General features: G+C 48.7%; 1 protein-coding gene across 1 annotated transcript in view; it reads left to right on the forward strand.

Moving 5' to 3' along the window:
* The first annotated feature begins 335 nt into the window (after positions 1-335).
* PRICKLE2 (prickle planar cell polarity protein 2) overlaps positions 336-12,953 on the forward strand; it is a 104,524-nt gene continuing 91,906 nt past the window's right edge. Inside the window, exons 1-2 of the mRNA XM_071550318.1 lie at positions 336-447; positions 748-833. Coding sequence (XP_071406419.1) covers positions 406-447; positions 748-833 — 128 coding nt within the window. The 5' untranslated portion in view covers positions 336-405. The remainder of the gene's footprint in view (positions 448-747; positions 834-12,953) is intronic.

Raw genomic sequence — 12,953 nt, forward strand, 5'->3', positions numbered from 1 at the left:
CAGCGTGCTTAGAGCTGTAACCTCAGCGTTTGCCCATTCATCCCCGCTAAATCCACCTCTGCCGTTCGGGAGCTCATGTTCTTTACTAACAGCGTAACGAGTACACCGGGCTGTGCACGACAGACGGACCCGGCGGGGCGCGGCGCTCCCGAGGGCGCCGGGACGGGAGCGCCGGTCGCTCCACAGCGCAGCGATGACAGCGCAGCAGTGGAAGCCGGGCCGGGGGCGATCCGGGGCGGGGGGAGCTGGGCTCTCCCGGGGCGGTGCCTGCCGGGCCGAGGGGCGGGTGAGGGGGCGGGGGCGGCGGAGGGGCGGCCGCCGGGAGGGGGGGGGGCGGGACGGGGCGGCTGCTGCTGCCGCGCACTCGGGCTGGGCTGCGCTGGGTTCCGCGCGGGGAGCGCTGCCATGTTCGGCCGCGGCTCTCGCAAGCGGCTCTCCGGCCGCTCGGTGAGTTGCCGGGAGGGACGTCTCCCTCCCTCTCTGCCCTCGCCCTCCGCCTCGTCGCGTCCCGCTCCAACCTGTGGCTCCGTGTCCCGTCGCCCGCTCCGGCTGCGCCCCGGCGCCGTGCGGGTCCCCGCCCGCCCCCGCTGCCCGCATGTGCCCCTTTCTCCGGGTGCGTCCCCTCTCCAGCCCCTCCCCTGCCCTCTCCCATCCGTGCGGGTGCCCCTTTGCCCCGGGTGCGTGTCCCCTGTCCCTCCCGTCCTCCCCCCGTCCCGCAGCCGGCGCTGACTCTGCGCTTCGTTGCAGCTCACGGCGTCGGGGGAGCCGGAGCGAGGCCAGCCCTGCAACACCTGCGGGGACCAGTGCCCCGGCTTCGCCCTGCACAAGTGGAGGTAAGGCCTGGCGAGACTCTGTGTACCCCCCCGCCCCCGTGGGCAGCAGGGCCGGGGTGGGTCCCGTCCAGCCTCTCTCTTCACAGGGTTTTTTGGCTTCCTCGCAGTTCTCTGCACATCCGGGCTTCAGGTGTGGCTTTTTTGGGAGCGCTTGTGTTAGTCCTAAGCGTGTCGCGCGCCCAGGGTGGGGGTTCTAGAGACACGAGGGGGTTTGCCAGCCCCACACAGGTGTGCCCCACAGGTGTGCCCGTGGTGGCTGCTGGTGCGGGGTGCAGCAGGATCCAGACGCGGGACTGGGGTAACTGGTTTGGTAATTACCAACTCGTAGCCTCCCCACTGCGGTCAGGGGCTCGTCCTGCTGCCCCGGGTCATGCCTGAAGCCGCCCTCACCTGGCGGGGACAATCTGGGTGGGGTGGGAAGAGGCAAACGGGGCTGAAGGGGTTCTGGTGGTTTGCACCAAACCACTGCGTGAAACTCCTGCCTCCCCCGCGATGGGATTTATCCCATCAGTGATGCCAAGCAGAGATTTAGCTGTTGAAATGGATGGGGGTGTGTAGGAATGAACAAGTATTTTCGGCTATTTCTGCTGTATCTCTTTGCAAACTTGACAGCGCCGGTGCCTGAAAGGCACAGCGAGCCCTGGCCTTGTGCTGGGTCAGCCCCTTCTCTCCTCCCCACGTTCTGCTGTCTAGAAATGAGTTCCTGTTGATGGGCGATCTGGGACTTGGTGATATTAAATCTGGGCTATGGGCTCTGGGAGCTCTGCACAGACTTAGTAGGCCAGGGAGCCCGTGGTGACCTTTTAACCTTATTTTTCAGGGTATACCCTTTTCTCTGGTGTCTGCTCTGCTTGGCGTTCCTCCTGGCCTCTGCCCTACTTCTCAGAGCTGCATCTCAGCTGCTTAAAGCTCAGGTTCAGAGCAAAAGAGGGGGATTCATATATTCCCACTGAGTTGTATCTTAACGTTCAGCCTTGCAAATCATCGTTCCCTGTGGCATTTGCCCCAAGGTGTGGTGGGACAGGTTCTGTAGGCTGAAGTCTGCCCCAAGGGAGGCACAGCAGCAGGTGGGGCTTGCTGTGGTCCTGCACAGGTCTTGATGGCACATCCAAGTGCATCGTGTGCCACCTCAGAGCTTCAGAAGCTAAAGGTGACCCTTCCTTCTGGGGCTGCAGGAGATGTGGTCTTCTGACACCCTCCCAGTGATCTGAATCTGCCACATATGTGTTAATGGATTTATAAGGTCACCCCTGAGTTGTCTTCTTTTCAGGGCTTATGAATGCTTTCCTGAGCTCTCGCAGGTTTCCTCATGTCATTGCAGAGCTGCTTTGTAATGCTTAAAAGTGTTAAAGGGAAATTTCAAATGTAGGATAAGAAGAAAAGCTGTGGTCACCATGAGTATTTCTACTCTGTTCCAAGGACTTGTGAGGTGCTGTGGTTCCTGTTTTATGTCAGAGAGTGGAACTATCCAGTGACTTTAGAAGAATTAGGTGAATTTTGATAGCACCCTATCAGTGGCCAAATGGCCCAGCAGAAGGGGCACATGGCTACATGAGGAGTGTCAGTGAGAGGGGTGTTGTGGCTCTTTTCTGGTTGTGCCCTCTGCACTGGCATGCTGTGCCTCTTGGCCACATCCTGCCAAACCCTGTTCGCAGGAGGCTCCAGCCTGTCAGGACCACCCATAGCCATTTCCTTCTCTGAGGGACCCCAGACATGGGGAAGGATTTTGGCTGAAGCAGTGTGAATTGTTCCAGTAGAATTTTCTCTGCCTCCCCTAGGGCAGGAGAAGGATGGGGACCCTTTGGGTATGGGTGGGGTCAGCCCCCAGAGGCACTGTAGACTATGTGCTCCAGGTTTGCATCCCGCTGAGCAGGTTAGACCTTGCACCAAATTACCTTAAGCTGGGATTCATGAGCTGAGAGCCCTCCTGCACACATTCCCATTTAATTGCCTTGATATAAGAGTAATTACGCAATTAAACCAAATAAAGGCAACCTATTTGCCAGAACACAATAGAGAGGAAGTGCATTCATTTTTTACTAGCCAGTGGTCTATTAATGCCAGGAATAGGTAAGCAGGGAAATTATTCATAGTAGTTTTGCAGGTCGAAAACATGCTGAGGAGCCTGTTCCCTCTGTGCATGAGGTGGTGTAGCCAGTGCCTGCTGGGGCTGCTCACCTGAATGTGCAGAATGAGATTGGAAGGAAACAAGGATTTGCAAGGAGATCCTCAGATTAAGGATATAAATCCAGATCAATTAACCACTAGAGGTTTGTAAGGCTTTTTATAATCCTTTAACAGCAGTTTTGCTGATAAATGTAAATGGGACTTTTTTTGCTTCAGAGATGCAAACTGATGATATGCTTTAGGGAGACAGAATTTATAAGCTTGCAGGCACTGAAACCATTGCTGAGAAAGGCATTGTCTTATACCTAATTATGCTGGATTGTGTATTTTCTACTTACCTGTGATTTTAGGTGTGATATGTGCAGCAACGCTGTCAAGCAGGCAAATTGCTTTGTTAGGCAAAGATTTCTGTGCTCATATGTTCTCTTAAAAGCCACTTTTCTCAGAGGTGGCTTTGAGCTTTGGTTGAATTTATCATTCTTGGAAGCACAGGCATGCTTCCTGAGCAAGGGAAACTACCTGAAAATAAATTGTATTCTGCAGAACTGTTTTCAGAATAAACCTGATCTCTGTACTGCAGGTGATGTGCAAAAAGAAGACAAAAGGGTATTGTTAAGTAATTAAATAATGTCCCTGGTTTTTGAAGTTTATTTTTAAATCTTTGTAATTTTGCTCAGAAATTATGATCTCACATTCAGGGTAGTGGATGAGTTATCCTGTAGCAGTGTCAGCATATTTAATGCTATTTTGGTGGAAGAGAGGAATTGAAAAACATTTCAGTTAAACTGGAGCCCTGCATCTTACCCCCTTAAATCTCTCTCCTGCATGCTACAGATCTCTGCCGCTCATTGTAAGGCAGAAATTCAGTTTTCAGTTTTAAATCATTTAGCCCCAAAGAGGAGAAAGTAAGTGGTTTGTCTGAAGAGGCCGAAGATTGAATTCCACCCTCCTTGGGTGTGCAGTCTGCGAAGATGCAGATATCAAATTATAACCAGTAAGACCCCCAGTTTCTCATGGCCCGGGCAGCAAAACACCTCCTTCCTCTCATCTCATCACATTCTGCTATGGTGGGTTGTCAGAGAAGTGCATAAGGACTGAGTTCATTTGTGTGGGCTGCAGTCTGGAGGATGGAAATGGGGTGTACATAACCAAATCCTCATTAATACAGGTCGATGGCTTTGTGTGGAAAAAAGGAAATCAAATTCAATAAAAATTGAACTCCTTAGGAGCCCAGTTGCTGTTTTCTAATCAGATCTGCATTACATTAAACTGTGTGCCATTCAGCTTGTTAACAAGCTTTGGCATTAAATAAAGCTGTCACTGGAGTTTGGTGAATGAATAGCCATTAGGAGTGTCTTTTGCATAATGTCTTGCAGAGAAAAGCTTCCAGGGAGGTGGTCCAGGAGGAGGGAAGGGAATTTATAACCTGGTCCTGGTGCAATTAGTGTGAATATGGAAACCTTAAAGGTGACAAATGGTTGGCTTTTACTGCTGTTAAGCTTACTGTGAAGACCTAATTTCAGATTTACTCTGGGTGAAGTAAAATTACAGCCTTAATGGTGTAGTTAAAATAGGACATCCTTCAGATCCTTCATGTTGGGAGGTTGGCATGTGTTTAGCACATGGAGCCATGGTTTGTTTGCTCCTTGAGAAAGCCTTGCAAAAAAACACTCTTGCAATTCAATAGACCTTGCTGTTCTCTGCCTTCTCCAGAAGTACCAGCTAAAATCATAGATGCAGAACACCCAGATCTCAGGGTGGTATTTGAGCTCTGGTTTGAGGAGGGGGGAGGTACCACCTGGTTTGTTAAGGCTGCAGAGGCAGTGGCATACGGCCGGTTTTCTGAGGTTTTCTGTCACAGCATTTGGATGCTGTTACAGAGAAGACAAATTTAAAAATAGTGTCTGAAAACCTATGGAGAAGTCTTTGTTGCCATAGTTATTTTTCTGGTTAGCAGAAGCGTTTAAAAAGCAGTAATAAACATGACATAAAGAAAAAAACTGGTTTGCCAGGGTTTTAGTTTCAGTGTGAGATTATGTTTTACATCTTTTCTTTGAGTATCCTTTTCCTTGCATGTGTTGTGTAATCTTTGTCCCTTGAAATCACATTTTGCCAGGGAAGAGATCTTATCTTCTTCTCTTCATGTGTTGCTGTCACACGTTGTGGTCTTCATACCAGTGGTGTGTGTTTGCACAGCACATTGTGCCTGCCCCTTACCTTCCAGAGCAAATTTATGTGACTTGATGTAATATTCAGTAATGTTCCATATTAGTAAGTTTTAATGCATACAATTGTTTTGAGCATTTATTTATTTCCATAATTCAACATCTTCCTAAAATCTGCTGTGGCCAGTCCCACTGAAGGCTCATTTCATCTGGCCCTGTGAGATCAGGGAGCATCTGCAAGGACAAACTTTCCAGCTTCTCAGGATAGATCCACCTGGAGATCCCAGGTGATCAGCCCAAAGGTTTGTGATTGTCCACTGGATCACAAAATCCTATGGACAAGGAGAAAGAGTTATGTGTCATGAGACACACCCACAAAGAGGGAGTTGGCCAGAAGCTCAGAGATGTTTGAGGTTGCTGGGTGATGGTGGGTAAGTCACTTTGCAACTCCCTTCTCTGCCTTATTGACTGTAGGCAGGGAGTTGCTTGTGACAGTGGATGTTTGTTTTCTTCACGTGTTTGTCCAGTGCCCTACGCTCTGGAGATCGGCAGCTCATGCATGGTGAACCCCAGGAAACTGTGTGTTTGCAGCCTCCCTCTGCATTCCCCCAACCCTGGCCCTGCTCAGGCAGGCTCCCATACACATTCCGGGCGCCTTTGGGTCTCCGGTTTGATGCCTCTTTCCTCATCCAGAGAACAGAAACAATAATATTTGTAACACGGCACATGAACGAATAACACTGAGTTCTGAAGCATTTGTTTCTACTTCCAAAAAAAAAAAAGTACAGATTATTGCTTCCATATGTTTTCAGCATTTTTCATAGGTTATGTGTCTTTCACACACACGCTCCCAGCTTTTTCCTTTCATGAATAACAGGCTTTGTGCCTCTCTCCTTTAGGATTCAGATATTCCACACTTCCTTGCATGTTTATATGAAAGGCTTTGGAGATGTGAGAATAGCAATACCTTATCTTGAATGGGCTGATGTTCTTATGGCTGCCGCAGTGAATTGTGCTGGCTTGGTGGGTTGTAGCAAATTTGTCATTTTGCAATGGAGAACCTGCTGAAATAGACAAAATTCAGCCAGTGTGGGTCCATCCCAGTGCAGATCCATCACAGGCACTCCTGAGGTGAGTCCCTGGGGGACTGCAGCGGGGCGAAGTGTGCTGCTGTCCATAGGGGACCTGTGCCTGTCCGCAGGGGTGGACAGGAGTCACTGCCTCCCAAGAATACTGTCCTCCTGGTGGAGGGGATGCAAAAATCCAAGGTTGGTGTCTGCTGATTTTAAAACCTTTCACAAAAGGGTTGGTGTACTTAGTTTACTTTTAACAATTTTTTGCTGTATTTATTTGGTTGTAAGCAGGTCAGAAAGGAGAAGCTGTTCCCTGCCAGGTTACTCAGTGACAGAGTCCATGTCCTTCAGCCCCTGTGCCCAGGGTGGTTTGGTGGGGGTGGCTGCTCAGCTCAGGAGGATGCTGGAGTGTACACTTAGCTTGGCATCAATGACTTCAGCTGTCCTATTTACTCACACCTGTGAGATTAAACACTTGTGTAAGTGTTTGGAAAATCAGGTCTACCTTTTCTTTGAGTTTTCCAGCCCCCGTGGTAGAGCAGGGTAAGAAGTGATGGCTTGTGCTGCTCTCACTGTTCACACAGCATCTTTTCTCAGGGGCAGCTGAGCTATTGGGATGGAAGTTTGGATGGGTGTGGTATAGGGATCAATTTTGTCCTACCCTGGGACAATCTTTTCCTAAATGTTGAGTGTACAGTTGCATTTAAGTAACTCCCAACTATTTTTTCTGGCTTGTCCATTCCATTTGTTCATGCCCTGCTGCTGAAACAGCACTTGAAACAGCCGAGACTGATAAGGTATCCTGTTTGTGTTGGCTGGGAGACACGATATCCACATTAACAGAGCATTACAGTATCGGAGGCAGAATTGTCCCTGGCAAAAAGCCTAAAATAAATTCTTTAATTTTTTGTATGCGATGTACAAAAGAGAAGGTGAGGTATGTGCTTATTTCCGGGCAAACCTGGGGAGCCTGTTTGAAGTCCTTTACAAACCACTCAGGATTGTATTGCAAGAACTCAAAGGCGTTTGAGACACTTGTTGATTGAATTTCAGCTGAGCACAGAGCCCTGCTCTGCAGCTGCTCAAACTGGAGCTCCGTTGCCACTGAGCTGCTTGCAAAAGCCAAAAAAGCAGAATTTCTTCTAGAGAACAGGCAGTGTGGGTACATTTTCTGTCTGTTTTGAAGTGGCCTTGTGCAATTCTAGTTTTATGAATTGGGTGAAAAACCACTAATAAGCCATTGTGGGATTTGGGCTGGGTTTGGGGGGTTTATTCTGTTTCTGGAGTGATTGTGAATGACACCAGTGATGGAGAGAGCAGAGCAGACAAACTGAATTCTGAGTTTACATGGTGTTTTACTTCTAAACAAGTAATTTTAAAAGTTGGTGGCGTTCTACTGCACTAAGATTTTTTTGAAAATTACTACAGCTGCTTCCTGGTATGCAAAGAGTGGACTATTACCTGCCTTATGTGAGCAAGTGGGGTTTGCCATCCCGAAAGCAGAACAGTGGCTGGCCAGCCCTTTCCTGGTACCTCGGCCATGGTGCTGCGCTGCCAGACACTGGCAAAGCAGTTTTCTCACATAGCCTTTCAAGATGGATTTGCCCGAGAGGGACCCACAAAACTTGGAAGCGGGATGGGTTGGCTTGCGGTGGGGATCTCCTTCAAGCAGACCCCTGTCAGTGTTGGAGGCTGTGGTTATGGATTTGGGAGCCCTGTAGGCTGTGATTTAGTGGGACGTGGTGAACTGATTTAACAGCTCAGTGCTGCTGAATGTGTTAGGTCCTGAGCATCCACCCCAAGCCCAGAGAAAGGGGTTAAGTCACTTGTTGAAGCCTCTGCTGAACTGATGGGAAGGAGGAGGTGGGAGATGAAGAGTTGCATCGGTGCTATAATAGGCAAAGCTCGGCTGGCATCCCTATCCACTTAGTGAATTTCCTTCCCTGCCGTAGCCCCAGCCCTCTCGGTCCTCCTCACTGCCTGGAATGCACAGAGTGCGCTCTCCCCGCAGGATGCGTCCGGCTGGAGCCCTGGCGGGGCTGTCCTGCGAGTGGCTCCGATCCCCTGCTTGGATCGGAGGGGCACATGTTCGGTGGGGAGGAAAACTCCTACTGCTTTAGTAGAGGGTTTGCAACAGGCCCTTGCCGCTAGCGTGGTGTGGCGTGAAAGCGAAAGCTCCCGGTCACCAGTTTGGCTGGATAAGGCTGATACCCGGAATCCCCAGCTGGAGGGGCCCGGGGCGCAACTATTCGGCTGTCGCCCACGGAGCGCTGCCCTCCTCTTTGTTGCGCTCGGCTGTAGAGGGCTGTTTAGTGCTTTCAAGAGTTTTTCTTTGGTTTTGTTCCCTTTCTGTTTGCCTTTAAACAGTCAATCTGCAGTCTTTTAGGTTTTTTCAAAGGCGTTCTCCCCCCCCCCCCCCCCCCATCGCCCTGTAATCCATCCTTATTACACCATGAGTCACTCTTCAAATAATCAATTGCGTTTTCATTGTCTGGCTTGTAAGTCTATCACCGAGCTTAAGGATGGCTGATAGTATCAGCTGAGACCTTTGGCAGCTGGTTTTGCAATTTGTGGCGCTCATTTGGATATTTGCTTTTTTCTCCAATGAATAATCTCCCAGACTCGGCGGGGGGGAAAGCCGGACTCTTCCCCGCGCGCAGCATCTCTGCGGTCACTATCTAATGTTGGAGGAATTTGTAACATTAGCAGAACTGTCTGACGTGAGGAAAATTTCAGCGTAAGCCTCGTGAGCATGGTTGTAAAGAGCTTTTTTCTCGTGGGCTGTCGTGTCCTTGCAGGCTCTGGACACACATGAGTGCACCCCTGATGGCCAGAGCCTGTCTCAGGTTCAGCGATGCTCCGGCCAAGAGGTGTATAGAGAATTCAGGGTGCTGCTCTCCGCTGTTGGAGGGGCTGTTTCTTCCCGTGTGTGGCTTTTGCCCACCACGGAACCCTGATACCAGAGCTTAACACTTTGAGAGCTCAGTGTGACAATTACTATTCTCACCGCGGAGGGAGGCACTTTGTACTCAGCCATCGCAGCAAATATTTCATCCCCTATCAATTGCCCTCGTGCAGATGCTGCCGCCGCGGTGATAAAAGACATAATGGCTGCTCTTGCTGATAAGGGGAGTGTATAAATATAATTACTGAAATCCCTATGCAGAGCCTGTGGATGGATGGAGAGTCCCTCTCCCTGTGAGGGGTTTCTTTTGCTCGGAGTCTGGTGGGGAGAGCAGGAGTCTGCAGCTCTTGGCAGCTGAAGTGGGAGCTGCTCGGACACAGCTGTGAGCAATTAGTAAAGGATGTCTTTTCCCCTCCCTCTACTTTCTTTCCTCCTCTTCTCCTTGAAACCAAGCCATGGGCTCCGGGGAGCTGGGAGGAAAGCCCCAAGCAGCTGGGGTTTGAGATGCTCCTGGGCCAGCTTGCAGGCGGATGGTACGCAGTGCAGTCGCACTCTGGCAGAGGGGTGCAGGTCTAAGGATCCAACTTAACCTTGCAGGAAGTGTACTGCAGCCAAGGAGCCAGATATTATTTAGATCAAGCCAACAAAAAAGTATTTCCATGGTAGCAGTAACCATAGGAAACCTCCTCAGCGTGTCTTGGATGGTTCCTGTTTCCTTGCCTTCGGCTGGTTGCTTTGCAAGCAGAGCAGTGGTTGCAAGTGCTCCATGCCCTTGGTGCCACCAGGAGTGGCTGGTGAGCCCAGCTGTCCCCAGGGGCTCATAGCCACACTTTCATGATGTGTTTTGCTGCTCCTGGTTTTCTCTTGCACTCTTATTGGTTAAAAGATGCTTTCAGAGGCTTCTTGGATGCCATAAAGTCTCAAAGCCACCTTTTTACCTTGTGTCAGCTCACAAATGCATGTTTGATCCTTAAATACCCAAGGCATAAAAGTGTATTGGCTCCCAGGGTTCAATTCTTCTTTTCTGTAGTGTCTTATAAAGATGCTTTTATATTCCCTCTGGCTCAGCTAGTGATGCTTGGCCTTCAACCAAGACGGAGAATCTAGGACAAGAATCCCTGAGAAGAGCAAGATGAAAAGTTATAAAAAACCACAATGTTTTGTTGAGAGAAAAAATGCTGGTAAAAGATTTCGTTTAAAAAAATAAACTGGAATATTTTTGATCAGCTTCATTGCGGACACATTTACAGGAGGGCGTAAGAGGAGGCTTGTTTTCCTGGGTAGTGCCTCCTCTAGGAAATCCAAGCTGTGAAGCGAATACAAATGCTGGAAATGGAGAGGCTTTGTAGTGAGTCACTGGAAGGGATGGGGAAACCAGTTGTGCCGGTGTGACTGTGCTGGTCAGCAACCAGCTCATGGACCGATGGGGACAGGACAGCCGTGTGGAAGCACCTGGGGGCCTGGGCATATGGAGAGAGCACCCATGGGTACTCTGACCCCACCAGCCCCCTCCCACCCTCTGAGGACACTGTGGAGGTGTGCCCAAGGAGCTCTGCAGAGCAGATGGGCCCTGCTTGCAGAGCCGAGGTGTTGCACAGAGACAGGTTAAAAAAAGATGTCTCCTTCTGTGGAAGTGTGACACAGGGAGAAAAAATACTTTATGGTGCAATAACTGGGACTCTGATGCTTGTGCATCAGATGGTTCTGCTCTGACCTCCCCAGGCCATCAGGTGCTTGTGGCAAGGTTTACTCCATGGAGGAAGACCTGGTTGGCCTTTGACACATCTGCCTTGGGTGGAGGTGGACCCCTGTGCAGAGGTGCTGCTGGGCTTGGTATCCCATATCTTGTCCTGACTCTTTGCAGATGATTTAATCCCTGTTTTTGCAAAGTCCGAACTCTACAGAACTCAGACTTTTGCTTAAAATTGCACAACATTCGAAGAAATGGCAGCAAGACAGGGACAAGGCTCATTCCCTTCCTCTTCTTGCCTGCCAAACAGTGGGAACGGTCATGACAGAGCTGTGGCCCTGTCTTATTATCTGCATTCAGTGCCATAAAGGCCATGTGCTGAAAGTGCAGCCCCTTTAAATGTCATATTTGAGAAGAGCTGGGACGTGAGAAGACAATAAAATATAATATTTGAAAGTCAAGTTTGTGCAGCGTAGCTTGGATTTTTAATATCAAGTGCATAATTTATTACAAGGCATAACGGTTTGAAATACATATATTTGAATATGTTTTAATATTATCTTTCCTTCCAGTAGCAGGAACAAGGCTGTTTTACAATAGAAAAATGATTTCATGTTGCCACGTGACAGTTTCTGCTCGTACCTCTAATAGATGTGTGGTTTGCTGAAGTGTGAAGGCTATCTGATAAATGCCCGAATAATAAAGCTATATTGTTTGTTCTGATTTCCTTTTGCTATTTTCAAGTGTATAAATAAAACATTTTCACATTGTACCTGTGCAGTTCCAGACTTATTTACTTTTTGCTTATTTAACTTGGAAGACACATGAATCTTTTAGTCTGACAGGGGAAAACTGGTGGCACTAGTGTTGCATGTTGCACTCTAAATGATCAAGTGTAATTTTAATAAATATTTTGTCCTAAGGAAGTTGTAAGTATTTAAAAAATATTTTTGAACAAAGAAGTGTTTGTCTCATGTACAGCAGAGGGCACTCGGCATCGCTGCTGTGCTGAGTGGCTGCTTCTCTGACTGCCTGAAGGGGGAAAAAATCCCTGTGCTTACATTATATTTTGCAGAAATGAAATACTCTTGTGTGTGTGTTTGCTTATATAGAGGTGTGAGTGTATATATAAAAAGACACAGGGTGGCATATATATAAAAATAATCCCAGCACGTAATATAAAAGTTAAATATTCGTAGTGGTTGCTGAAGTTGGATGAAGCGCATGTTGTGTTGATTAATGCTCAGCCTGGTGTTACACTGAGCTTTGGAGGGGACTGAAGTGTGCAGAGAGGGGAAAATGAGGCAGCCTCAGCTAGTGAAGGGTTGCAGTCTTCATCTTCCTCTTGAAGGCATGAGGTCTGGGGACATCTTAGGATTTTGGGAACTACCCAAGTCAAGGATATGTCTTGAAAGATGGATAATATTAGCGAATGCAGAATTATGAGCCCTTCTGTCTAGAAAAGCAGCACATCCAGGGGCTTGGGGGGGGGTTCTGTGCTGTGGTTTACAATGCTGAGCTCCTGTTTCCAGCATTATCAAAGGTGATGGAGTTGCAGGGCTCTTGTGAAAGTTGTTGTGATGGTTCTTATGCCTACTGTAAAAATTCTCATCTGTGTAAGGAAGCTTAAAATACTGAGTTTGGTGGCTGGAGCAGAAAGCAGCCCTGGCTCCAAGGGCAAGGTGGCAAGGCTCTGATGCTGGTTGGAGCACTGTTAGTTGGACGATAAAAGACCTGCTTGCTAGTGAGGGGCCCCATCCTGCGAGTATGGTGGGGAGTATGGTGGCGAGTATGGGGGGACCCCATCCTGCGAGTATGTGCTTAATTGTCCAAAGCTTGTTACAGAGATTGGGGCCTCCTCTTCTGTAATAAGGTTTTGCACCAGAAATGGACTTTTTTTGTTTTTAGTCTTCCCTGGAGCTAATGGCACAGACACCACCAAGGTGTGTTTCTTGTTGAACTCTTAGTGAACCTTGTGCTTCTTTTAAGATGGAATAAAGAACTCCAAAGCCAAGTCCGTGGTCAGCTCTTGGCTGCATTGTGGTGCTGTTAAAATACTCTGGGCAGCTGGATTTTGTGCCATGCTTTGGGTGAGGTGTTTTCTGGTAAAACCATATGATGCTATGCTGAATGTTCAGGTTTTAGTTATTAATTCAAGAA

This window comes from Pithys albifrons, chromosome 3 (assembly GCF_047495875.1).
Source record: "Pithys albifrons albifrons isolate INPA30051 chromosome 3, PitAlb_v1, whole genome shotgun sequence".
Classification (NCBI taxonomy): domain Eukaryota; kingdom Metazoa; phylum Chordata; class Aves; order Passeriformes; family Thamnophilidae; genus Pithys; species Pithys albifrons.